Source organism: Hydra viridissima, unplaced genomic scaffold, assembly GCF_058129835.1.
Source record: "Hydra viridissima isolate aposymbiotic clone 2 unplaced genomic scaffold, HvirCarnegie_v1 scaffold_13, whole genome shotgun sequence".
Taxonomy (NCBI): domain Eukaryota; kingdom Metazoa; phylum Cnidaria; class Hydrozoa; order Anthoathecata; family Hydridae; genus Hydra; species Hydra viridissima.
In genome coordinates, this window is record NW_028324312.1 from 5,924,199 (window position 1) to 5,947,702 (window position 23,504).

General features: G+C 29.6%; 2 protein-coding genes and 2 pseudogenes across 5 annotated transcripts; 2 read left to right on the top strand and 2 right to left on the bottom strand.

Annotated features, from left to right (window-relative positions):
* Positions 1 to 384: 384 nt before the first annotated feature.
* LOC145195094 (uncharacterized) lies at positions 385 to 5,738 on the bottom strand. 3 transcript variants are annotated; one of them, XM_090070843.1, is made up of 5 exons: positions 5,640 to 5,738; positions 2,838 to 2,948; positions 2,575 to 2,670; positions 1,800 to 2,015; positions 385 to 1,347 (listed from the first exon to the last, which is right to left on the bottom strand). In XM_090070843.1, the coding sequence occupies exons 2-5, from the start codon at positions 2,932 to 2,934 to the stop codon at positions 881 to 883; spliced, it is 876 nt and encodes a 291-aa protein (XP_089926969.1). In that variant the 5' UTR covers positions 2,935 to 2,948; positions 5,640 to 5,738; the 3' UTR covers positions 385 to 880. The 3 variants fall into 3 exon arrangements, with proteins under 3 accessions (XP_089926969.1, XP_089926967.1, XP_089926968.1); XM_090070841.1 differs by lacking the exon at positions 5,640 to 5,738 and adding an exon at positions 5,089 to 5,312; XM_090070842.1 differs by lacking the exon at positions 5,640 to 5,738 and adding an exon at positions 5,185 to 5,300.
* A 6,504-nt stretch (positions 5,739 to 12,242) lies between these two features.
* LOC145195018 (ubiquitin-conjugating enzyme E2 N) lies at positions 12,243 to 15,995 on the bottom strand. The gene is made up of 5 exons (XM_090070879.1): positions 15,829 to 15,995; positions 13,707 to 13,808; positions 13,465 to 13,609; positions 13,149 to 13,289; positions 12,243 to 12,692 (listed from the first exon to the last, which is right to left on the bottom strand). The coding sequence occupies exons 1-5, from the start codon at positions 15,859 to 15,861 to the stop codon at positions 12,649 to 12,651; spliced, it is 465 nt and encodes a 154-aa protein (XP_089927005.1). The 5' UTR covers positions 15,862 to 15,995; the 3' UTR covers positions 12,243 to 12,648.
* Positions 15,996 to 20,351: 4,356 nt separating this feature from the next.
* LOC149880177 (zinc finger BED domain-containing protein 4-like) lies at positions 20,352 to 20,962 on the top strand (annotated as a pseudogene).
* A 167-nt stretch (positions 20,963 to 21,129) lies between these two features.
* On the top strand, positions 21,130 to 22,821 carry LOC149880178 (zinc finger BED domain-containing protein 4-like; annotated as a pseudogene). Its single transcript, XR_016446170.1, has 2 exons — positions 21,130 to 22,143; positions 22,380 to 22,821. The product of XR_016446170.1 is annotated as a zinc finger BED domain-containing protein 4-like (transcript).
* The last annotated feature ends 683 nt before the right edge of the window (positions 22,822 to 23,504 follow it).

Genomic DNA, 23,504 nt, shown 5'->3' on the forward strand with positions numbered 1-23,504 from the left:
TAAATGGTGTTTTTTAGCAAAATCTCAGAACTGAAAAATTACGCTTCAATAAGAAATTTTCTCTGGTTCTTTATTTAGTAGGTTACGCAACACTCTTTGTAGTTGATATCTACGAAAAAAAAAAAATGCTATGGAGACGATTTCTGGGTCAAATATCACAATTTTTATTACGTAGTTACTCACTAAATATTTTGCTTGGAATAAAAATTGACGTAATTTTAATCGGAAGTTTTTGATCATTATATTCGTAGCTTTGTTTGTAAAATTGTATTAGTTTTACAAACAAAGCTTAATATAACGAATTACAGTAATAATTTACCGTCCACAGACATGGCAGCCATACTAATTGCTAATTTGGAATTTTCTTAAGTAAAAAATGTGAAATATTTTCTTGATGCGAATTTTAACTTGCGAAAATTCACTTGCAGTACACCAGTTTGATAAAAACGTTTTACATTCATTTCAAAACGTTTTTGAAACGCTTTGAGACACCATAATTTGTTATTATTACGCGCAATCTTTTATTATTAAGGTGCAATCTTTTATTATCGTGCGTAATCTAAGTCTATTTTAGAATTGTTATTCTTCTTGTTTTACTTTTCGTCTCACTGAAGCTTGGTTTTCGAGAATCGATTATAGAGCATTCATTTGAAATGTAGTCGAACGGTTCTTTTATTTGATTTTTCACGGTTGAATGTAAGCTCTTGAAAGTCTTGTCACAGCTTTTTGAAATCTCTGATTGCTATTTCTTAAATACTGTTTGCTTATTATGCAATTCTTTTCTCATATTTCATTACCACTCCTTATGTTCTTTAAAAGACTCAAATAAAAACTTTCTGCAACTCGTGCGCTGGTTAATTTTATCAACGCCTGATTATCATCAATAAGGCATCGTTGCTTTTTCTGCTTGCTTAACTTTAAACTCTTCAATTGTGGACTTGTGGAAAGTTTCTTCTTCTGATTGATCTTTGTTTTTTTCTTCTGATTGATCTTCGTTTTTTTTTTCTGATTGAGCTTCGTTTTGTTCTTTTGATTGATCTTCGTTTTCTTCTTCTGATTGATCTTCGTTTTCTTCGATGACAGTATTGTTTGCTAAGTTCGATTTACTTGAAGATTCTAAACCGCGGGCTAATTGGTTACGAAAACCAACCGGATTTTTAAACACTGATTTATAACTTTTTAGATTTTCCACGTGATTTAGAGAACTTTCATCAATATCATTGCTATTTTTATTGAAATGTTTGCTGTAAAATTCGTCGTCACTTAGGTATGAGTTCCAAAACACAGGATTCGATGACATTTGCTTTTGATATAAATCTGATAAGTACATTCTCGTCGCAACCTTTTCTATAACAAAAAGCGTGCTTACATTTAATAAACCTTTGAAAAAAGAAAAATATTTATAAATATTTTTTTTGTTTATTTTTGTTATTACTTTTGTCAAAAACTAAATAGAAATAATTAAGAGAATGACGACAAGCAACAGCAGGTGTCTTCCATTACTTTTAATTAAAAAAAAAAAAGTTAAATCAAGTAAAGACATGAAAGTAAATCTATTGTTAAAATTGGTAGGGAGTTCGCTGGAGAGATAGGTAAGAGAAAACGGCACGTCTTCTCTCTTAATCATTGGTCTCATGGGTGACCCAAAGAAATTTATTTTAACACTTACTAAATAACTTACAAATGCCTCGTAAGTTTTTAGTGGTTTAGACAACTCCATCTAAAAAGGATAGATGTTTTAGATCCTTCCTCCGCGACTTACACCCCTGAATATCTGATAAACCTTAAAGTTAATTTACCATCTGGGTATGATTTCGATCTTTCTGAAAAGAATGCTTTATGGGCTTGATTATAGAATTTGTCTTCAAAATTATATGACATGTGCCTCGACTGGTTTAATGTAAACGGTTTTATTTCCATCTGATTATAGTTTAAATAACTGTGACTTGATGAGCTTCCGTCAGCACTTTGTACACTTCCTTCGTAGTATGTATCACTCGATGAACGAAGCTCATCTGAAAAAAATTTACAAAAGTAACAAAATGCAATTTTAATAAAGTAGAATCTTGATTGTAATGGAGATTCTATTTAATTATTTATCTACTGAGTTTTTTTCCTTATAAAAAAAATGTTTACTTAACAAACGAAGTAACGAATCCACTTTTCAATTTTTATTTGGAAGTTGATTAAAAAAAAAAAGTACGACAGGTTTTTTGAGCCAAAAATCTTAAAAATACAAACTTTAAATAAAATCACGAAAATCTTTTTCAATCAAAATCAAATTTTTTAAATCAAAATTAATTTGGTCCATTTTTACTACTAAATTAGTTGATGTTTTATTTTAATCAACCATCATTAAAAGTGATGTTCACAATAATGATCTTGTCTTGATAGTCGTCAAAATTAGCATTTGATATAATCACAATAAGAATCGCAATTATTATGATCAGTTTGTTCATTATGATGATAATCATTATCATAATGAATGACACGATCATTTTTTTAGCTTTGAAAATAATCCTCACTATGACAGTTAGCAAGCTCACGATCATGAGGAACTTTTTGCCAACTTACCGTTGTTAAGGTTATTTTGGAGAGTTGTTGTAGAACCTCTTGCAGAAAAAACGTCCCTGTTCATTACAGGAGGCCAGTTGTGCTTTACCATTCTCGCTTAAAAAAATCAAAATCGTTTTAAGAAACTAATTAGATAAGGAAATTAAAAAATAGGTAAAAATATTTCATTTTAAAATGAAATATTTTAAAATGAAATATTTTTATCTATGATTTTCAAGTCAAGATATTCATTGGAATAAGAAACAAAGATTAATGAGCTTTACATTTGCACAGCGCTACGTACAAAACACCGATCAAACACGTAAAAGCGCAACCCATAAAGCATCCTCCAATAATGTAGATGCAGGTTTTGTCACACATTTTCTAAGTTGCGGCTAAAACACAAATATCGTCATTAATTACATTAATATTTAGCAACTTATCTTCCTAAAGACTCTTTCTAATTTTTTTTGTTAACAAAAATTATAATATTGCGTAATCTACAAAAACCAACAAAATTTTCTCTTTAGCCAACAGGTGCTATGACAAGTGATAAAAACATTTTAACATTTTATATGAATTGACGGGTCTCATTCTTCCTCTAGTTGAGAAAACCTCTCAGACAAATTTCGTTCATATCTTCTTACCAAAATCAAGGCTCAGAGTTTCTCACAAGCGTTAAGTAATATTAAGATTAGTAGATTGGAAAGGCCAGATAAGGAAAATCGCACGACAGTGATCAAATCATCCCATAATGTAATTGGATGTGTGTTTTGGGTCATTGTCTTGTTAAAAGACAAACATCCTTCTATTGGAACAAAGAGATCACATTGTGTTTTAGATATCTACGTAAACAAATAGGTTCCTAATTCCTGTAATATGATGCCAGGGATCAGTTCCATATGCTTAGAGGCAACCCCAAAACAAATCCATGAAAAATTTTTCTCAGAGATGTAATAAAAGTGCTTGAGTCAGCAATTTTCCAACCAACATCAGTTGAAGTTAACCGCGGATTTGATCTGAATGTGCAAACTTATGTTTCTATTGAAAACCCTTTAGTTTAATTCTGGATATTCCTGCGTGTTTCTTTTTTCAGACGCATCCTGAGATTGATCTTGTATCGTTCAACGCTTTAAAAACTAGCTGACAGTTGATTCAAATTTATTAAATTAAAAAGCAAGCACCCGTGGTTAAACCCTTGTGATCCACATCTGCCCATTTAAATATAAGAATAAATATTCTAAAAGTTTGTCTTATCTACTTTTTTAGTGTAAAAAACAATTACTTTGACCATTTAAAATAAATTAATAATACTAAATAAGTTAAATAAATATCAGCGTTGTAATAATCGATACAATATTCAAATAACAAATGCTTTTTTCTATGCTTTGAAACAACGTAACAATAAAAAGTGTAAACATGATCAGTACTGTATATACAAATACCACTAAATGGCTTCGATAAACCCAGATATTTTGGTTTTATTTTCGGCATCATATATAATTAGTTGGAGGAAGTTCTTTAATTATTGCAACAATTTGAAAAGAATATGGAGTAATAATCAGCTTGTAAGACTTATCCCGAATTAAACAATTGTAAGTTAAATATACAACTTGTCTGTTCATTATATAGAAGCTTTTCAAGTGTACAAATTTACTAAATAAGCTTCACAAAGTGCAAGAGATCAAAGTTACGATAATAATTTAAAAAACAAGACAAAAATTTTGTTGCGAAAACAATTTCATAAATCTTAGGGGAGTTGGAATCTAGTATCAGTTTCTGGTATCTGTTACCAAATAACCTCTATTGTATTTAAAAATCAGACAAATACATTCTACTTATTTCGTAAAATATAAAAAGAAAAAAAAGGCAAAAATTACGGTTAGCAATACTTTTAGAGGACAGGGCAAAAAGCTGAAAAGTGGTCTCATGTTGATAGAAAAAAGAGAAAAAGCTGTGAACAAAGAAGGGAAACAAAGAGAGAAAACACAGAGTAGAATTGAAGGTAACGTTGACCACCAACTGCCAATCAAATTTCATTTACCAGCAATTGCCAATCAAATTTCATTTAGATTTTCTGTATGTTTTAGTACTTAAAAATGCACAGATAAAAAAATGAATTTTTCAAAATGGCAGGTTATACGACTTTTATATTATTTCTTTCCGACTTAGCATACCCAAAAAATTAGACAAATTGTTAAAAGAGATTTTTTATGGTTGGCTTGTGTAATTTATAAAAAATGATAATTTATAATGATGATTTGTAGTAATAACTTATAAAAACCAAATCAATCAAAACAATACAACAACAGGTGTTAAGGAAAATTAACAAATCATTACAAAATGAGTTTCATTTTGTAAACTAAAATTGTTACAGACATCAGCAAAATAGTTGCAGATGTCACTAACAATTTTACCAAAAAGATGAAAGAAAAGAAAAAATCAATAAAAGTTATTTCAAAGTAATTCAACCTTTCAAGCCTGTAAAAAAAATTTGTTCATTATACTTCAAATACTTTTATGTAAAATCTTTACATGAAAATCCTTGAGCAACACGTTGAGCAACCCCTTGAGCAACCTTTCATTTATTTACTAAAATTACTTAATTTAAGCCTTCTTTAGTTCACTCACTAGAAACGAAGAAGTAATCAATGCAGTCTGTGGGCTCCTTGAAACTTCTATTTTGTATTATTCTATTTTAAAATATTTTGCATTTATTGTTCGTGTTTATTATCTTTTTTTGAGCCACATTTTTCATTGTTAAAGTTGTTAACCTGTGCTTAAAATTAACCGAGTTATGTAACGAGATGAAGTGCGTCACTAAAGATAATATCTTCAATGGTTTCGCACTGTTTCCAATTTAAGCTATTAACTTTTTTTTTTTTCTTTTTTAAAAAAAAACGCTTTACACATCAGCCTAAAAATAAAAAATTTATTATGAAATTGATGCCTCATTTTCTTTATCATTTGAAAATGTAGTGTACATTCAGATTTAAAAATAAAAGCGAACCACTGACCTGTCTTTTGTCGGAATACAAAAATTGTTAAACATTCTTAAACACAACAGATTAATAATAATAACTCACACGAACATAAACACACGCATGCGCTAACGCAGGGAAGAATACGGCCTTCCCAATCTGGTGACAGTTAATATCATATGCATTTCCAGTTTATTTTCTAATTCAACTAGTTATTAAATATTCAAGATTTCAAAACCACAAGGAAGGTATGCAATAAATGTGTTTGAATGAACACTGTTGTAATTAGTTGTTATGCAATTTTTGAAATATTTAGTTAGATTAGAATTGCAGCCAAGGTAAATGAGCCGAATCAAGATGACAGTCTGGACAAGTTTTCTACCGTTTCTAAAAAATAGTAGACGAAGTTACTAATCACCCATTTATGCTTTTTATGCGAAATATTTAATACAGCAAATCTTCACTTCCACCCGCTCTAACTGCAGCGACGGTCTTTTTTTGCTTTTTTGCTTCAAAAACAATTCAATTTGCTTCAAGAACAATTCAATTTACTTCAAAAACAATTACCCTCATAATAGAAAAAGGTATGATAAATGTATGAAAGCACATTATCATCAGTTAAAAGAATGTTCAACACTGAACTTATGTTACGAATCAGTTTCTATTACCGAGCTGTTGAATGAGAGTCTGATGTTCACCCACAAGACTGCAAGTAAGACAGCATCAACACTCCGTCCGCGACTATATTAGAACTGTGGAATTCAAAAGTAGGTAGGGACCACTGAATTAATGGTGGGGAAAAGAAAAAAAGAGACGATGTACTAACATTGAAAGTTTGTTGCCACCAAAGAATCTAAAATCCTGATGACCATAAAAAAGCTATGCGCTCAACTTGGTTTCTCACAAGAAACCTCGATAGATTCTTGTGAGAAATACATTCGTTTAATAAAGCTTTGGCATATGCAAAACATATGTCTCAACGCACCAAAACAATCGTTGGGAGTGCGAAATATTGTTTGGTGCCATCAGAAGAACAACGTATCGTCATCATTTGAATTACTGTATCTAATTTTTATTTACACCTTTAACTTTTTATTGATTTTTGATCAAATTTAATTTACAACAAATATTTAAAAAAATCTTTTTCTGTTATTCTTTAAATACTTTTACTTTAACGATTATTTGTAAATGAGGTCACGTGATCGGACACATGTTTGGAGGGCACCTCCGAACAACTTTTCACATGAAAATTTGCGAGTTTTTCACCTTAAGAAATTTATAAAGTGATGAAGTATGATTTTATTAGTGATGGATATATGTGTATACCTTGGATTATATTTAACTTTTAATTCTTTTTGATTTATTCATGGATATCTTTTTCCCTGTGATTTTGTAAAGTTATTTTTAAGTAAAAAAAAAAATAGTGCTCATACTTTGAATAAATTGTTTTTCAATTTGTTTTCAATTAGTAATTGGCTGATATGTATAATGCTAAAGAATGGTGGTTTGAAAATAGATGCATCCCCAAATAATATCCCAACCTTGCATAGCAGAGGACTGAGTGGAAGACTGAGTGAAAGAAAAAAAATAAGGTCAAAAACTGTCAGAAATAATTTTTACAATTTTGGATACAGATTACGTTAAATTTGACAAAGATTAAACTTAATGTTTCGCATATTCATGACTTTTATAGTCCTGTAACCCTGAATTTGAAAATATTCCCATAACTCTATCATTGTTTACTTGTTTTTAATTCAATAAATAATTGGTTCTACTTTCATTAAAAAAATTTTCTCACTTGCGTATGGGTAATATCTTTATTATTCTAAAGTGTTTGGGACTACCCATCTCTCCCCTACTCTATATTTTTAATATTACTTGCTTGAGTCAACGTATTACCCTTTTTGAAGGTTCAACAACTTTGAGAGGGATCAGTTTTTGTGAGGGCTTGGCAGTTTTCTTTAGTCTATTCTCCTAGGAAATAAAGTCTGACTCAGTTCCTTGAACAAAAATCCATCTCGACCGGTAACTACCTTTTCAAATTTTCAAAGTTTCCGATTCTCAATTAACCATATGGACCTTTGTTTTCACTTTTAATTAAAACAATGTCACCTACAAATTAATTACATTTGCATGGATATTCTTTTCTTTATAAATTATGCTGTCTCAGTTCTTTTAGATAGCGTAAAATCTGTTCCAAGCACTTTCTTCTTAATATAATTAGTTCGATTTGAGAAATCTTATGGGTAAAAACATAGTACCTTTTCTGATATTATCCTCTCTCGACGAAAAGTGTCAGCACCAAATATCAAATGGAATATCGTTAATAATTTTCAAACTATACTGTTGCTAACTCATCATATGTAACTAGGGGCTTGTATATGGTCTTCTTAAGACGAAGTTTTACAGACTGTACCAACCGCTCGTAGAAACCACCCCACCAGGGTAAAGCAAGAAGGAAAAACTTTTGATATCTTATTTAAAGTAAATTCTCGAACTGGTTTTGCTTTATTTGAAAAGATTTTTACATTATTGCTTTTAGATGATTGTATTCTAAATTCAAGAAGATCATGTTCAGCTTATTCACAGATGTCCTGTTAATCGCAATAAACCATACTAGTTCTCAAATAAATTAAATTTAGCTTTTGATTTTGTATTTTACTTTTTGTCACTACAAAATTCCTTTTGATCTTCTTTTGACCCATTAAAGGTGTAACCTATAATTTTACTCATCAACTGTCAATTTATTTTAATTGCTAAACTGCCATTGAGATTTCATATGCTTTTTATTTTGCAAAACCTAGAACATAGGAAGTGACTTACTATGTTTTGTAGAGAGCTGTAAATGTTTATATCAATTATGCTATTAGGAACAACCTCCCCATGAAACAAAGTACATGAAAAATTGCAAGCTACCTCTCAATCACTCAATACACCACACTTTTTACATTCCTTACCAGCCTCCTCTATCTATCAAATATTCTTATCAAATTTAAACAATCAGTAACACTACCCATAACACTATAATAAGTAACACTATCCTTTCACAGAAACTCAAGACCTTTCATCCATCTCTAATTTATGCGATGAGACAAATCGTAAGGACGAGTGGCAATCATCTTCATCTTTATAAACAAAGTCCCAAGTTTCAAAATCAATGGCTTTCCTAATTTTCACAACTCTATTTTCAACTCATAGCTTCCAACAACATGACTTACCTCTTATCCGATATAATAAAACTAATGAATGTGATCATGCAACAATTTTTGAAGCAACAACCTAACCACAAATTGAATATTTGACCTGTTTGCCTAATTTGGATGAAAATGACAGCCCAATAGTTCTAATCGCAAGATGGACAAAGTATTTAAGTGGTACAATTTTAGTTTTTGAAGTTCTTATTAATGCTTTCGATATAACACGTATGAAAATAACAGATGCACATTCTCGAATTAAACTGTCCGAAAAAAGTATGTAACTCTATCGATATGTTTTCTATTGTTACTCTCAGAACATATCTTGGAAAGCATAAATTTTGAATTTTAAAAAGTTGCTATGTAAATGACTCCTATAAGAACTTGACATTTCTGAGATTTTCTAATCAATAGAATTTGAATTATAGTTTTAGTACGAGCAGTAATTGGTGATGTTAGTCCTGTAGGATCGATATTGGTGATGTTAGTCTTAAAGGACCGTAAAGTGAAGTAGCTAAACATAAAATATTTCTCTGTGTTTTGCGTATTTTAAGACAAACCTTTACAAATGTCGCAATCATATTCCAAAATCATTTTTTTGTTCGATTTTTTATATTTGCTTGACCATAGTTAACATTAAATCCTTCACAGCTGTCTATGTGCCCTTGTAGTTCTAAATTGTTACTTGTCTATTTTCTAAGTTCTAAACCAACTTTTTACAAAATATTCTTTGCAGCGTGATGAAATTCTACACATTCGCTTAAAATATCGCCTCCACTTACTAAGTCATCTACGTATCAGTCAGATATGATCAATGCAATGAATTCTGGATTGGAAGACAACAATTTATTGAATAATGATGCTGTATTGTTTCATTTAAAATAAATGGACTTAAAGTAAGATCAGAGACAACACGTAGCGGTAAACTCCTTGACTTCTAAGAATTTAGACCTACGTAAAGCTTAACAACAAAATCTGTATACAATTAACAACGAAATAAAAATCCCTCAATCGGAATGTAAATGAAATGATAATTATTAATAATCTTGCTCGTTTCACTTTGCAAATTCTCAAATATTTAACTTAAGGATATTTTTTTTAAATTTTCAAATACAGATAATGATATGCAATCGAAAATCATTCAAAAATATTCTCTCAACACCTTTGAACTCAAGGTTAAAGTGTCTACCTAAATTAGAACTATTTTTTCTCTTCGAAAATATCCTTTTACCTCTTTTTCTTTGCTTCTTCTTTTCAAAAATTTCTTTTTAAAAACTTGCTTTAAACTCTCCTATTAATTCTCCAATAAAATCTTCTATCAATCTTCCACAAAATTTTCTATCAATCTTCCACAAAATCTTTTATCAATCTTCCACTAAATCTTCCAAAAAAAATCATTTTCTCAACGGGTTTTTTTTTTGTGTGTCTGCAGATGTTTCTTAGATCAGGTGTTGTTCTAGTATAGACAATTGATTTTATCTTCAAGTTCGTTTAGCGTTTTTGGTTCGACCTTTTAACCATGGGTCTCTAAAACAGGTTTTAGTAGTTATTTTTTGATTAGCGTTCGTCTCTGGTTATATCGTTTGTCTTTATCTCCAAATATATCACATAAGAATTGATTTATTCGACGCAGGAGTTCTTCGCAAAAAGAATGAGGGGGAAAAAAAGGCTACATTGGCTATTCTTTTTGATTTCTCAATAATTAGAATTTGGCCAGAAAAAAAGGATCAAGACTTTAGTTGCTTGATTTGTCAAATAGGACGCTTAAGCAAAACCAATTGGAGAAAAAGTAAAGTTTACAAGAAGGAGCACGAAAGAAGTGTGCTGTCTCACCCTTTTGGCGAAAGGCCTGCCACAATTATGAAAATAATCTACCTTCAGAGAAAATCTTAAGCTACTTTTCACACAAGATGTTGATGCAGCAGAACAAATAGCATTAGATTTGATAGCAAAAAAGGATGCAACACTGGAAGTGTTGTGCAACTATCAAGATTACACAAAGAGTTGACGATCTTTGAGAGTAAAACCAAATGGTTTTTATCTAGTCTATTCTTTTTTTATGCGATAAAAATTTTTCATGTTTACCTCTATGTTTTATAAAAACTTTGTTGTGTAAGCAAAAGTAATCATCTTGTGGTTTTTTACGAGTCTATCAAATCTGATTGAAGAGCTCCTCCTCAAACAGAAAGAGTTCTTTTGATAACTTGGTCAAATTTGGAGTTAGTGGAAGTGGTAGTTTTTAAAAATTTGTCTTGGTATTGACCTGACCACTGCGAATGATGTCCAATAACCACCAAACTATAAATTGCTTACGTAAATAATGGCCAAAGACAGAAGTGTTAGGAAATATATTCTGGTTTCTGTATTAGAGAACCTTTCTGAAAACTAACGCAACATCAAGTAATCTTGATTTATTTGTGACATAAAATTGATTAATTCTAAGTGGACTACTGTCTCATGCGAGCACACATCTTTGAATATGGTACAAGATTGACTCGAAAAATCTCTCTAGTCGTGGATTGTTAATAATGATTGGCGATCTATTAGAATCATTTCAACCATTCAAAGCTGCTGGAAGCAACATAATGAAGCAATGTAATGAGTAATGGAGTTGCATTTTCTTTTTGGTATTGTTGGTTATTTATTCAGAGTACTTAAAATGTCTGACCAAAAGCACAGTAATGGCCAGCACCACTCTACATTCAAGAAGAGTTATACCATAGAGGTCAATTCGCTGGGTAGAGAGTTGTTACTGCCTGCTTTGGAATAACGCTGGAGGTCTTTGCAGAAAGAAATTTGAAATTCAAAAGCTCTAGCATTGCATTATCAAACTGCTGCATCACCCCGAAAGTCCATGTAGTTTTTTTTTTATCACATCAAACATTTGCTCAATCGGAAAAAACCCCACTCAGTCTTTACAGTGAACAGGCCACAGAATCTGCCTATCATTTTTTTCATTCTCACTGGCAAATATGCAAAAAAAGAATTGGTCACAAGAGTACGCCCAAAAGGTTTCGAAACGAAATGTTGTTGTTTCAAAACGAAATGTTGATTTCAACAGCAAACATTTGTAGAGACATTCAATTTTGTTTTCGAGAACTATTTTGAATATCATTATTTATTACATTGTAATGAAGTGTTATTTTACACGCAATGTGCTCATATCAAATGTTAAAGATTTTAGAATACTGTAAAAATGCAGAACTTTTTTTTTGAAACGGGAATATATGTACTCTAACCCCGTATATGTGGTTTACTTGGGTCATGACCTAAGTCAAACAGTGAAAATTAAGTGACTGTGTCATTGAACGCCAATTTCTCAGAATAAAGTCTATTTTAAAATAAATATTTTAGTATTTTAAAAATCGTTTCGGGGGGGAATATGGATGTAAATAAAACTATCAAATAAAAAAACCCAATAAATCAACTAACTCTTTCTTTTATGACTTTCTTTTATGACTTCAGTATTTGATGCTGGAGTCATAAAAATTTAAACTGAATAAAAAACGAACTATTTAAGTTGTATTTGTTTTTCGTGAAAGAAAAAATAAAAGCGAGCTAAAAAAACACACAAGTTATAAGAAAAGACCAAGAGCTTAATAAAAAGCATCAGATGGAAAACTGGAAGACATTCCATTGAAGATAACATAAACGTTTCCTTCTCATTCAGATGGAACTTTGTACAAATACAAACAAAAGTCATAATAAATACAGTGTTAATAATATGTAAAACGAAATACTATTGTAAAAATGAGAGACAATGTTAATTAGAGAAAAGTGTTTGAGTCACATGTTTGTAATTATCTATAATTTTAAAAAATAACAAGTTATCATATAGGAGATAATTGTACATATAGCAGATAATTGTACATAAATTTTAATTGGGAATTAATTCTCTCTAATACGCATTTACTTTTACGTTATTGCGTATTGGCTGAAGCATATAATCTCGTCCAGGCACGTGCTATAAATTTTAAAGAGTGCAAAAATACATACATACATACATACATACATACATACATACATACATACATACATACATACATACATACATACATACATACATACATACATACAATACACATACATTACATTACATTACATTACATTACATACATTACATACATTACATACATTACATACATTACATACATTACATACATTACATACATTACATACATTACATACATGCATACATACATACATGCATCCATACATACATACATACATACATACATACATACATACATACATACATACATACATACATACATACATACATACATACATACATACATACATACATACATACATACATACATATGTAAATATTATATAATATAAAAAAAAGTAAAAATCAATTAAAGTATGAAAATAAATAAATAAACTAGAAAAGTTTACAAAACAACAAAAAGTCTACCAGTCTCAATTGCTTGCTCTTCATTAACTTTCCATTTTTCTGCAACATCGTTTGCTAATGGATCATCTGGGTTTGGAGCACTTAGGAGAGCTTGGATTGAAAGAAGCACTGTTCTTATTTGTAGTGCTGGACTCCATTTATCTTATATAAAATAAAATTATCTAGAAACTTAAAAATTCAACAACATATACAAAATGTTAATACCATTTTGCACCTTTTTCAAACCAATTCAAAGTAATAATTCTAACTGTTTGGACCAAAGCTGAAAAACAGAACATTAAACTCTGATGCTTAGTATTAACATTTAGATTCATACCTTTAAGAATGTCCAAGCAAATACGTCCTAATTTATCAACATTTGGATGATATATTTTTGTAAGAAACCTAACTTTTGGTGCTGCCATTGGGTATTCCTCAGGAAGAAACAACTCTAATTTGAATATACCACCTTCGAATGGAGACTAGAAGAAGAAAAGTATATTTCTAATAACATACAACAACTATTAAGAAAAGACTTTTGCTTCAATAAATAGAAATTAGTAGTTGTACAATACATACTTCTCCAGGTCCAGCAATTGTCACATGAAAATATCTTGCATTCTGTTCATCAGGAACTGCTGTGATGCCTTTAACTGGCTCAGTTAACAAACGATTGGTTTCCTAAAATTTAAAGAAATAAAAATTCATTTGCAGACCTAGAAAAACATCCTTAGCTTTTATGAGTGAAGTTAGTGCAAACAGTAGAAAGCCTAATCAATTTTTCAACAATAATATTTCTATTGTAGCATATCCCTTTTTATGAAGATTATAGATTTATTCCTACAACTGTAATAAACTGGACAAGGGAGTCCACATCTCTTGATCTGTAGTCTGGAATGTCTGCTACATGTAGGACAGTGAAGAATATCAGGATGTAATGATCCTGGATTTTTTAATGCTAATACAGATGAGAAGAAGCATTTACTTCCAAATAGAAAAAAGTAAATTCAGGAACAAAAGATGCACTTGGACTGATGATGTTCTCAGAAGTAGAAGTTTTAGCACATCAATTAATTCAACTATGTTAATCAAATAACTATATCAAATTATTTCATAAAATTTTATAACTATTTCATAAAATTTTATAACTATCTGCACTGTCAAATATATTTCCACCAATCTAAATTAACGAAATTGCATAAAATTCAAACCATTGAAGGTTATTTTCATTTTTTAGATTAAATATTCATCACAAAATCAAAATCAGAATAAAGTAACCCATGCAAAGGGAAACAACTGAATTGTTGAGTAATTTATTCATACTAATTAACATAAATATAAATGACATATGAAAAAACTGTTTTAAAATAAAATAGCTGCAACAGCAAAAAAAAAGGTCAAAAGCTTTAAAAGACAAAGCATTTTAATAATATTTCAATATTTCATAACTATGAAATATATACCAGTGTACGTGATTCAATAGTATGCCCATTTTTTTCATCTTATTAGAGATTAATACTTATTTGATTATGGCTAATAAAATGAGCAATTGGTTGGTCAACACATTCAATATGGACATATTAAAATATCAAAAAGATAGGAACTACCATTCTTGAGAAATTTAGGTACAAAGTAAAAGTTCTTGGTCAAAAGTATGATTCAAAAGAACTGTTAAGGATCACATCGTGAAAACATTATTAGAGCTGGCACTTTACAACGACACAAGCATACTGCACGATATAGTGTGGATAAGTCTTACCCCTTAAAGTATAAGATTTTGTTGACCTATCTACATAGGGTTTTCAAGAGAAAACTAAGAGACTACCTTTAAAATCAAACAAAAAAATAAATTTACCAAATAATAAACTTGATCTAGTGCACTTTTATTTATCTTGAGTATGATAAATGAAAAAGTTCAGACATTCATCACAGTCATCTATGCTGTTGTCTCATTTATGAAGCAAAACCCAATTAGACAAATGATTTTTGCATGGTTTGTTGTCTTTATGCTTTGGATTTATTTTTTGAATGCTTGCTAAACAGTGTCTATCATCAGTTTTAAAAAGGGTACAATCAGATGAATACTGCAGAAAAAAAATGCATACACTTTTTTATGTGAAAGCATTTTTGATAGAGAGCCAATGAGCCAGGTGCAAAAGGAGCTGGTAACAGTACTACAGGAAATGTTTGCTGAAGAGCCTTTGAAAATCCAAAACTTCTAAGTGAAATCAACCACCCTCACATGTACGTATTTTAAATATTGCAGCATATTCTAGCTATGCATTTTACTTTTGTTTTGGTGTTAGGATTTTTTAAAAAAAGATGTTTCAAGAGCTAAAATCAAAACTAACACATAATTTATCTGGTAATACAGACACACACACAATATATCACAAAATTAAAAAGCAACACTCACTTTCAAACTGTTTAAACTAAAGCTATCCTTTCCATACTATAGCTATTAGCTACCTAATTAACCAAAAAAATTAACAACTGTAAACATTGTCTAGAAGCCATCCATAGATATATATATATGTAATAGTATTAGCTACTACATATATATCTATGCGTGACTTCTAGACTAAGCTCACTGTGTACCTATAATTACCTTATACACCTACTTACTATACCACCTACATGTATACACTTATCTGTTAGCTTTCTAACTAAAACTAAAATGAAACAAATAAAAAAGACAAACCTTTGTGATTCGCCTTGGTAAACCAGAGGCCATGGCAATCTAATGCAAACCGTTTGATTGAGAATAATACGAAAGTGTAAAAAAAAAGTGTCTTGTTGATTTCAAGAATACCTTTTCTTGCGGAGAATATCAAAGGGAAAAAATCGCCAGCAGTAAAAATGTGAAGACCTTGTTCCGTTATCGCGGTTTGTGACTTTGGAGGGGTGGAGGGGGAATATGGAAGAACTTTAATTTTGGTGAATTGAAAAAAAGGCCCCAGCGGAGCTGAAAAAAAAATTTAGACTTTATTTTGTGCTCACTGCGGTGGCAGGAATAAAGTTACCGCTGTTAAAGTTGCAGGAGTGATACAGCAAAAATGGTCAAAAGTATTCTCTCTATTTTTGTGAGTATCAATCCTAAAATGAAATTAGAGTCTTCGGGTAATATAATAATTATCATAATTTTACTTTTAAACTTTATGCTTAAACCTGCTGGCTTGTGCAACTTTGAGAGACTTTTTAGTAAATAAATATGACAAGAACACTTACCCACAAAATCTCAAAAAAATACAAAACTTTTCTTGATAAATTCTCGCTTAATTTTTGTTGTTTTGAAAGCAAGTAAAAAGTATATTCATAACAACGAGTATAGCAACAGAGTGAATATGTCTTTTGTGTGTTAAACACTGTTTCAAACAAAGATTTTTTATTTCTATCCTCTTTTCTATTTAACATTTTGCTCCTTATTATATTCAATGATAGACCATTTGCATTGTTACTAAAATATAATTTTTTTAAGTTATCAAAGGCTAATTTATAAAATATTATAAACAAGAATAAAACAAAACCTACTAACTTGTGTGTTGTTAAAACTATAAAAAAAGTTTTAGAGTAAAACAGAGGAAAAGATACCATTAAAAACAAGAAGTTTTATTGGTTTTAATGAACAAAAGCATTAAAATGTAATAATTCAAATGCGTGTGAGTCAAATGAGAGTAATATTTTAAATTCATCAGTAAAGAAAGTGAAAGTTATTTCAAAACAATCAAGTGAAAGAAATAAAAAATGAATAGTTACAGAAGAGACAAAAAATAAAATTACAAAATAGTATTCTTTTTATAAATATTTTGTAAAAATATGACTTTTTTTTAAAAAGTCAAATTTTTTACAAAATGTTGATGAAAATGATACAACTCTATAATTTTATTATTTGTTTCGCATTTTCTAAGACTTTTTCTTTTAACCACACTGTCAAAAAATCTCAAGAATAACAAGCTGGCATGACAAAAAATCTCAAGAAATACAAACTGGCATGACAAAAAGTTCAAGGTTTATTTTACTAATATTTGTGAAATGAGTGGATTAGAATTCCTTATGGAAATTTAGATTTTGAGTTTTCAAGGTTTGAATGTTGTATTTCAACCTTATTTTTATAACCTTTATGTTTGTACCTAGTTTGTTTGTACCCTTAAAAAATAAGTTATTCAAAAATCTGCCTCAGTCGCATCACAAATTTATACATTTAGATAAAAGGAAGTTTCATTATTTTTCCAATACTGAAATAAACTTAATTAAAAACTTATTTTTAAATTTTTAACATAGGACCAAAATTTCAGTTTTTATTTGTTTGTTTGTTTTTTGTTGATGATAGAAAAAAAATTTTTTTATCTTTGTTTATTTTGTTTTTTTATGACACTAATTTTTCTTTGAATAAATTTTCATTTTTTACCACTTAAATTAAAAAAAAATAAATTAAATTAGTTAATAGTGACAGCTCTACTTAATATGGTACTTACTAAAAAATATCAAAACTCAAATTTAGATATTAAAAAAGTGCTACAAAACTTAAGGTACAAATTTTAAATTTTCCTTCAAAGTGAAACTTGGTGCACATTTCTTATTTCTTTCATGATACTCCACTTTCAATGCATAAAAATTTGAGGAGCAATTTTTTTCTGGAAAATAAAATTTTTTTTTTTCAAAAGCATATTTGATAACCTTTCTAATTATGTAAAAATGTAATAATTATCATAATTATGTATGTGTCGACTGTCGATTTCGTTGATTTAGAGCATGAAAAAATGTAATAATTATCATAACTCTACGTAAATTTTATTTAAAATACTTCAAAAAAATTATTTAGTTTCAATACTCAAAAAAGAGAAATATTGAAAAAATATGTAGGAAATTCTCTACATTCGATGTCAATTACTTGATGGCCACCAAGAATGCAGAGTGGTAAACTCGTTCTTAAAAATTTTAAAGGAAATATCGAAGCTATTGATACATTACTTAAAACAAATTTGACGATTGAAAATTATGCAAAAGAATTGGTATCAATCTAAAATGAATTCATTTCAGTTTTTTTTTAGTGGCGTTTATTTGAACAAAAGTTCAAAGACTTTTTATGCGAGCTCGATATTGCAAGCTCGATAAGCTATGCTAACTACGGAAGTCAAGAAAATCGAGAATTTGCTGATTGAATTAAAAGAAATTATCGAGTTATGAAAAGAACCTAAAAATAGGTTTTAAGATAACCTAAATTACCTAGTAGAAAAACGTAGAAAAAAAAAATATTTTGTGATTTTTAAAATATACCTTTTCTGTTAAAGAACTTGCCATTAAAACGATTAGCTAATTATCTGGTTGGTTCCATTATCAATGATAAGAATTTTATAAATCAATGTAAAGTATATCGATATTACAATACTATGAGATGCATATTGAAATTATATACTGTCTATGAGATGATGAGCAGTAAAAAACTAAGTTTTTTTTTTTTCTATTTCCCTCTTAAAAAAAACTAAAAAAACGCACAAATCCAAAAGTAAAGCAAAACTTGGGCCATTTTAACGCTGGAGGCATTTGCGCGGTCAAAAATGACTAATACAAGACATTCTAGTAAGCAAAAGAATACTAAGGCACCACATGAACATCCTCTCATCTTTATAAAAAAAATTGATTTATTTTGACGAACTGCACAATGAAGCCTACTATTTAACTGGCTGCATCTGAAAAACACGTTTAAAGTTCTTAATTTTAACGAAAAACACGTTTAAAGTTCTTAATTTTAACGAAAAACACGTTTAAAGTTCTCCACTTTAACGAAAGTGGCTTAAAAATAACTCTGTAAGTAAAATTACAAATAATAAAAACTATTCGTTAATGTTTCATAGAATTCATTAAGAAATTTTAAAAAGGATAGCATATATTATCTAAAGCAAATGATTTAGGTAGACTAACAAGTTTAATTTAAAAAAAAAAAGTGATGTGAATTAACGTATAAAAAAAAGTTCAGATTTGAACATCTGAATTACGGTCACAGAGTTTTGCTGCAAGTAATTTTGAAGTTTTCAAATATATGTCAAACTCGAACTTTTAAAAAAAAAAAAAAAAATCTCCTTTTTGCCTGAAATAAAAACAGGCAAAAAAAAAATTTTATTTTGTAATTAAATGTTAGGCTACAAGCGTCGTTGTTAGGCTACAAGCGTCGTTGAGAGGCTATAAGCGTCGTTGTTAGGCTACAAGCGTCGGTGAGAAATTTTATCAATACGATGAATTTTCACGTTAAATGCCAGGAAAAAAAATCGGGTTCGTTAAGCAAGCTAAGAAAGAGTGTAAAAAAAAAAGGAACACATGAACAAAAACGTTTAGTTCTGTGTAACTTAGCGAATCTTTACAAAGAATTTAGAGCACTAGACCTTGCTGCTAAAACTTGTTTTTCTACCTTTTGTAATTTGCGGCAAAAATGGTGTGTACATTAGGGGTGAACCGATGCCTACTTTTGGCCGATGCCGATGCCAATGCCGATGGGAACAGGCCGATGCCGATGCATCGGCATCGGCCCTGAAGTCAAATAAGTAGTATATATTGGATATAGGATGGAATTATATACTGGAATGGAAATGCTAGATTCCATTTCAGTGACAATTAAAACAACATTTTTTAAGTTTATTGTTGATTTTTATTATCCACCTTTTCTCTTATTAATTAGAGCTAATGCTTTTAATGAAAAGCTTGTTTTCTAAATGTCATTCTGTTTGAATTAAAACGATTTTGTCTTTTTTTTTTATCAAGAAAGTTTTTATATAATCATTACTTCTTATAATTAGCAAATTTTAAGCAAATGTTTGTTCGAAATTAAGTTATATAACATCTCTTATATTGAATGTTTATTTATTAAACGCTTTTAATTTAATAATAAACTTGTTTTTAATTTAACGTTAATGTAAATATAATGAAACATTTTAATAGTTAAGAATAACTGCAAGAGTTTCGAATGAATCAGTTTTCTATTTCAATTCTCATTCATTCAAAGTTTATACAAACTTTTATTTTCTAAAAAAAGAGTGAAAAAGCAAAAAAATTACGAAAAAGTTTAAAATGCTACTTTATCATTCATTTAAAGTAAAATTACACAAAAAAAAAATTTCTTTCTCTTTTATTCTACGCTTCTGGCGCGTAATGGAATAAGACTTTTCATTTTTTAACATAGAATTTTCATTTTTAGCTTAGATATAATAATAAATTAAAAACAAATCAACAATGAGCAAAGCAACTAAAAGTCTAATCTGGGACTATTTTGATATTGATGAAAAAAATCGTTCAAAGGCAATTTGTAAATTTTGCAAAATGAAGTTATCAAGAGGAGGCTCATCTGGCAAAAAAATGACAACATCCAATTTAAGTGGACATATGAAAGCAAAACAGGTAAAAGTTTTTCGGATCTAAATGGTTTCAAAAAAATTAGCACAGAAAAAAAAAGCTATGTCATTGGATCTACTTCAACCAGTAATGAGAATGATAACAGCAAAGATTCCTTTAGCAATAGTGTTACAGTTACTCTAGACCAAAAACATCAACCTAAGCTTGAAGATATTATTAATAAGCATAAGAAATGGACATCAAGTGATCAAAGAGCTCAAAAAATAACTCTGCTTATCGGAGAAATGATATGCGTAGACATTCAAACATATTCTTTAGTTACAGATCAAGGATTTAGCAAACTAATTATGCATCTTGAACCTAGGTATACCATGCCCTCTAGAAAACATATGGCCGAAACAGTTGTTCCTCTAATTTATGAAAAAATGAAAATACAAATTATGAATGGTTTAGCAAAAGCAGATTTTTTGAGTTTCACCACTGACGGATGAACTACACATCACAATATTCTTTAACAGCACACTGGATAAACTCAGAGTTTAATTCTATGACAGCGGTGCTTCAACTTAAAAAAATAACAGGCTCTCATACAGGTGTAAAAATATCAAAATTTCTAAAGGATTCTTTAAATGAATGGAAAATACCAACTAACAAAGTGTACTTTGTCCTCTCAGATAATGCTGCTAATATGAAATATTAGCCATAAAAGAAGCTGGTTTAGAAAATGTTTTAAAAAATTAGCCATAAAAGAAGCTGGTTTAGAAAAAAATTCTCTAAGTTGCGTAATCCACACTCTTCAATTTTGTATAACCGATAAGCTTTTTAAGCAGCAAACAATTGTGAATGATCTTATAGCTAAGGCTAGAAAAATTGCCACACACTTTCACCATTCTTCGTCCTCCATGGACATGCTACATGAAATTCAACAACAGTTAGAGTTACCCCTACATTCACTTATACAAAATGTAATTACGAGATGGAACCCAACATTTTACAGTCTAGAAAGATTAGTTGAACAAAAAACCTCACTGACATTATTTTTTATCAGAAATCCAAAGTGCAATGCCTCTAATCTTACAGAAGACCAATGGTTATTAGCTGAGACACTTATCTTAGTTTTAAAGCATTTTGAGGCGGCTACACTAGAGATGAGTGAAAACAGGGCATCAGTGTCTCAAATTGTTCCATTTATAGTTTCAATGGAAGCGTACCTAGCCTATGCTTCAGAAAATGCAGGTGAAATAAAAACTATAATAGAAGAGTTAAAAAAAGATTTTATTTCAAGGTTTTCCAGCTATAAATTTAATAAAAGCCTGAACATTTCTACAGTTTTAGATCCAAGATTCAAACTGAGTTATGTCCTATCAAATGAGGAGAAAGAGGCTATAAAATCAAATATTCTAGAACAATACATGAAGCTAAATAAAACGGATATTACAGAGAGCCTTATAACTACCGACAACTTAACTATATCAGATGATGAAACAAACGCTTCATCTGAATCAACTCAAGTATCTAGCTCTCCACTCAAAAAATTAAAAATGGCAGAAAACATATACAATTTTTATCAAGTTTCAAAAACACCACCTGAATTAAAAAAATCAACGAAAGCGAAGAACTGTAAAAAACTTTCAACAGAGACACAAATTTATTTTAAGAAAAAGGAAAAAATGTAAGTTGTAATAATTTTAAAATAAAAACTTTGCTAACAATTTGTTCTTGTCTAATTTAATTTAAATTATTAAAAAAAAAAAACGTTATTCCAAATTATTATGAATTATTACACAAATAATAGTTATGAAAATAAGATAATATTGATAATATTCACTAATGGTTATTATTTTGAACAATAAAAATTAGGATTTTTTGTTGTAGTTTGATTTTTTTATTTACTTACATTTCTTATAGAGTTGATGAAATAAACTTTTACTTATCACTGCCTACTCTGCATCAAAAAGAATGTCCTTATAAATGGTGGGGAAATTACAAAGAAACATGTATAAAGAAACACTCTAGCAGCAATAGTATTTTAGACCTCTCATACCTAGCAAAAAATATTTAGGAGCTCCGCCTTCTTCTGTGTTCAGCGAAAGATTGTTTAGTACTGGGGAAAATATTTATGAATCGACACGGTCTCGACTAACTGCAGAACACGGAGAACATCCAGCTTTTGTGCATACGAATTGGAATTTTTTTGGAGAAATGGGAACAAAAAAATAGATTCAAAGCTTTATATAACATATTTCATTACTTTTCATAACATTATAAAAGTTTGTATTTCTTTCTAGCATAACACAAATTGTTCGATTATGCTTAAAATATGTTACACTTTATGTTTATATTTTTTAAATTTGCATTTCTTGTTTTTGAACATCTCTCTTTGTATAGTTTGGATCTTTAAGTTATATAGTTAAATAAAATTTAAAAAATTTCAAAACAATCGGCATCGGCCGATGGTTAACACGGCCGATGGCGATGCATCGGTGCACCCCTAGTGTACATCAGTTCTACAGGTACGCATTCAGTATGTCTGTACTTTTCACGAAATACAATTTTGATGAATTCAATTAACTGGGAAATGGTATACAAAAACCCTTCAGTGAAATAGTACATCGCTCACGGCAGTTTTCTTAAAAAGTAACAGCTAATGAGTATAAAGAGCTTCTTAAATGATTTAACAGTCAATTCATACATTTCCAAATATGACTACATTTTGCTATTTATATTTTATGTATTTATTAATTTATTATATGTATATATTAATTTACTTTTCCTAACTTTATCATTGATGAAATTTGCTAAAACGCTGATGATGATGACAACGACGACGATGATGATGATGATGATGATGATGATGATGATGATGATGATGATGATGATGATGATATCCTTGATTACAAATTGGAAAATAAGTTACAAAATGATTCAAGATGTCGATTGCTTAAATAATAATTTTGACAGAAACTTTTTTCCCTATTGGGTTGGAATGGAGATTTAACAGAAAAAGCATAAAATAGTTGCTTTTTGTAAATA

Excerpts from the sequence above, each read along its gene's own strand:
- LOC145195094 (XM_090070843.1), bottom strand. The coding sequence starts at position 2,934 with ATGTGTGACAAAACCTGCATCTACATTATTGGAGGATGCTTTATGGGT. Across the intron at positions 2,016-2,574 it reads CCAAAATAACCTTAACAACG|ATGAGCTTCGTTCATCGAGT; the intron begins GTAAGTTGGCAA and ends AATTTTTTTCAG. Across the intron at positions 1,348-1,799 it reads ATCGAAATCATACCCAGATG|AAAAGGTTGCGACGAGAATG; the intron begins GTAAATTAACTT and ends TTTTTGTTATAG.
- LOC145195018 (XM_090070879.1), bottom strand. The coding sequence starts at position 15,861 with ATGGCCTCTGGTTTACCAAGGCGAATCACAAAG. Across the intron at positions 13,809-15,828 it reads TACCAAGGCGAATCACAAAG|GAAACCAATCGTTTGTTAAC; the intron begins GTTTGTCTTTTT and ends TTTAAATTTTAG. Across the intron at positions 13,290-13,464 it reads TTGCTTGGACATTCTTAAAG|ATAAATGGAGTCCAGCACTA; the intron begins GTATGAATCTAA and ends ATTTTATATAAG.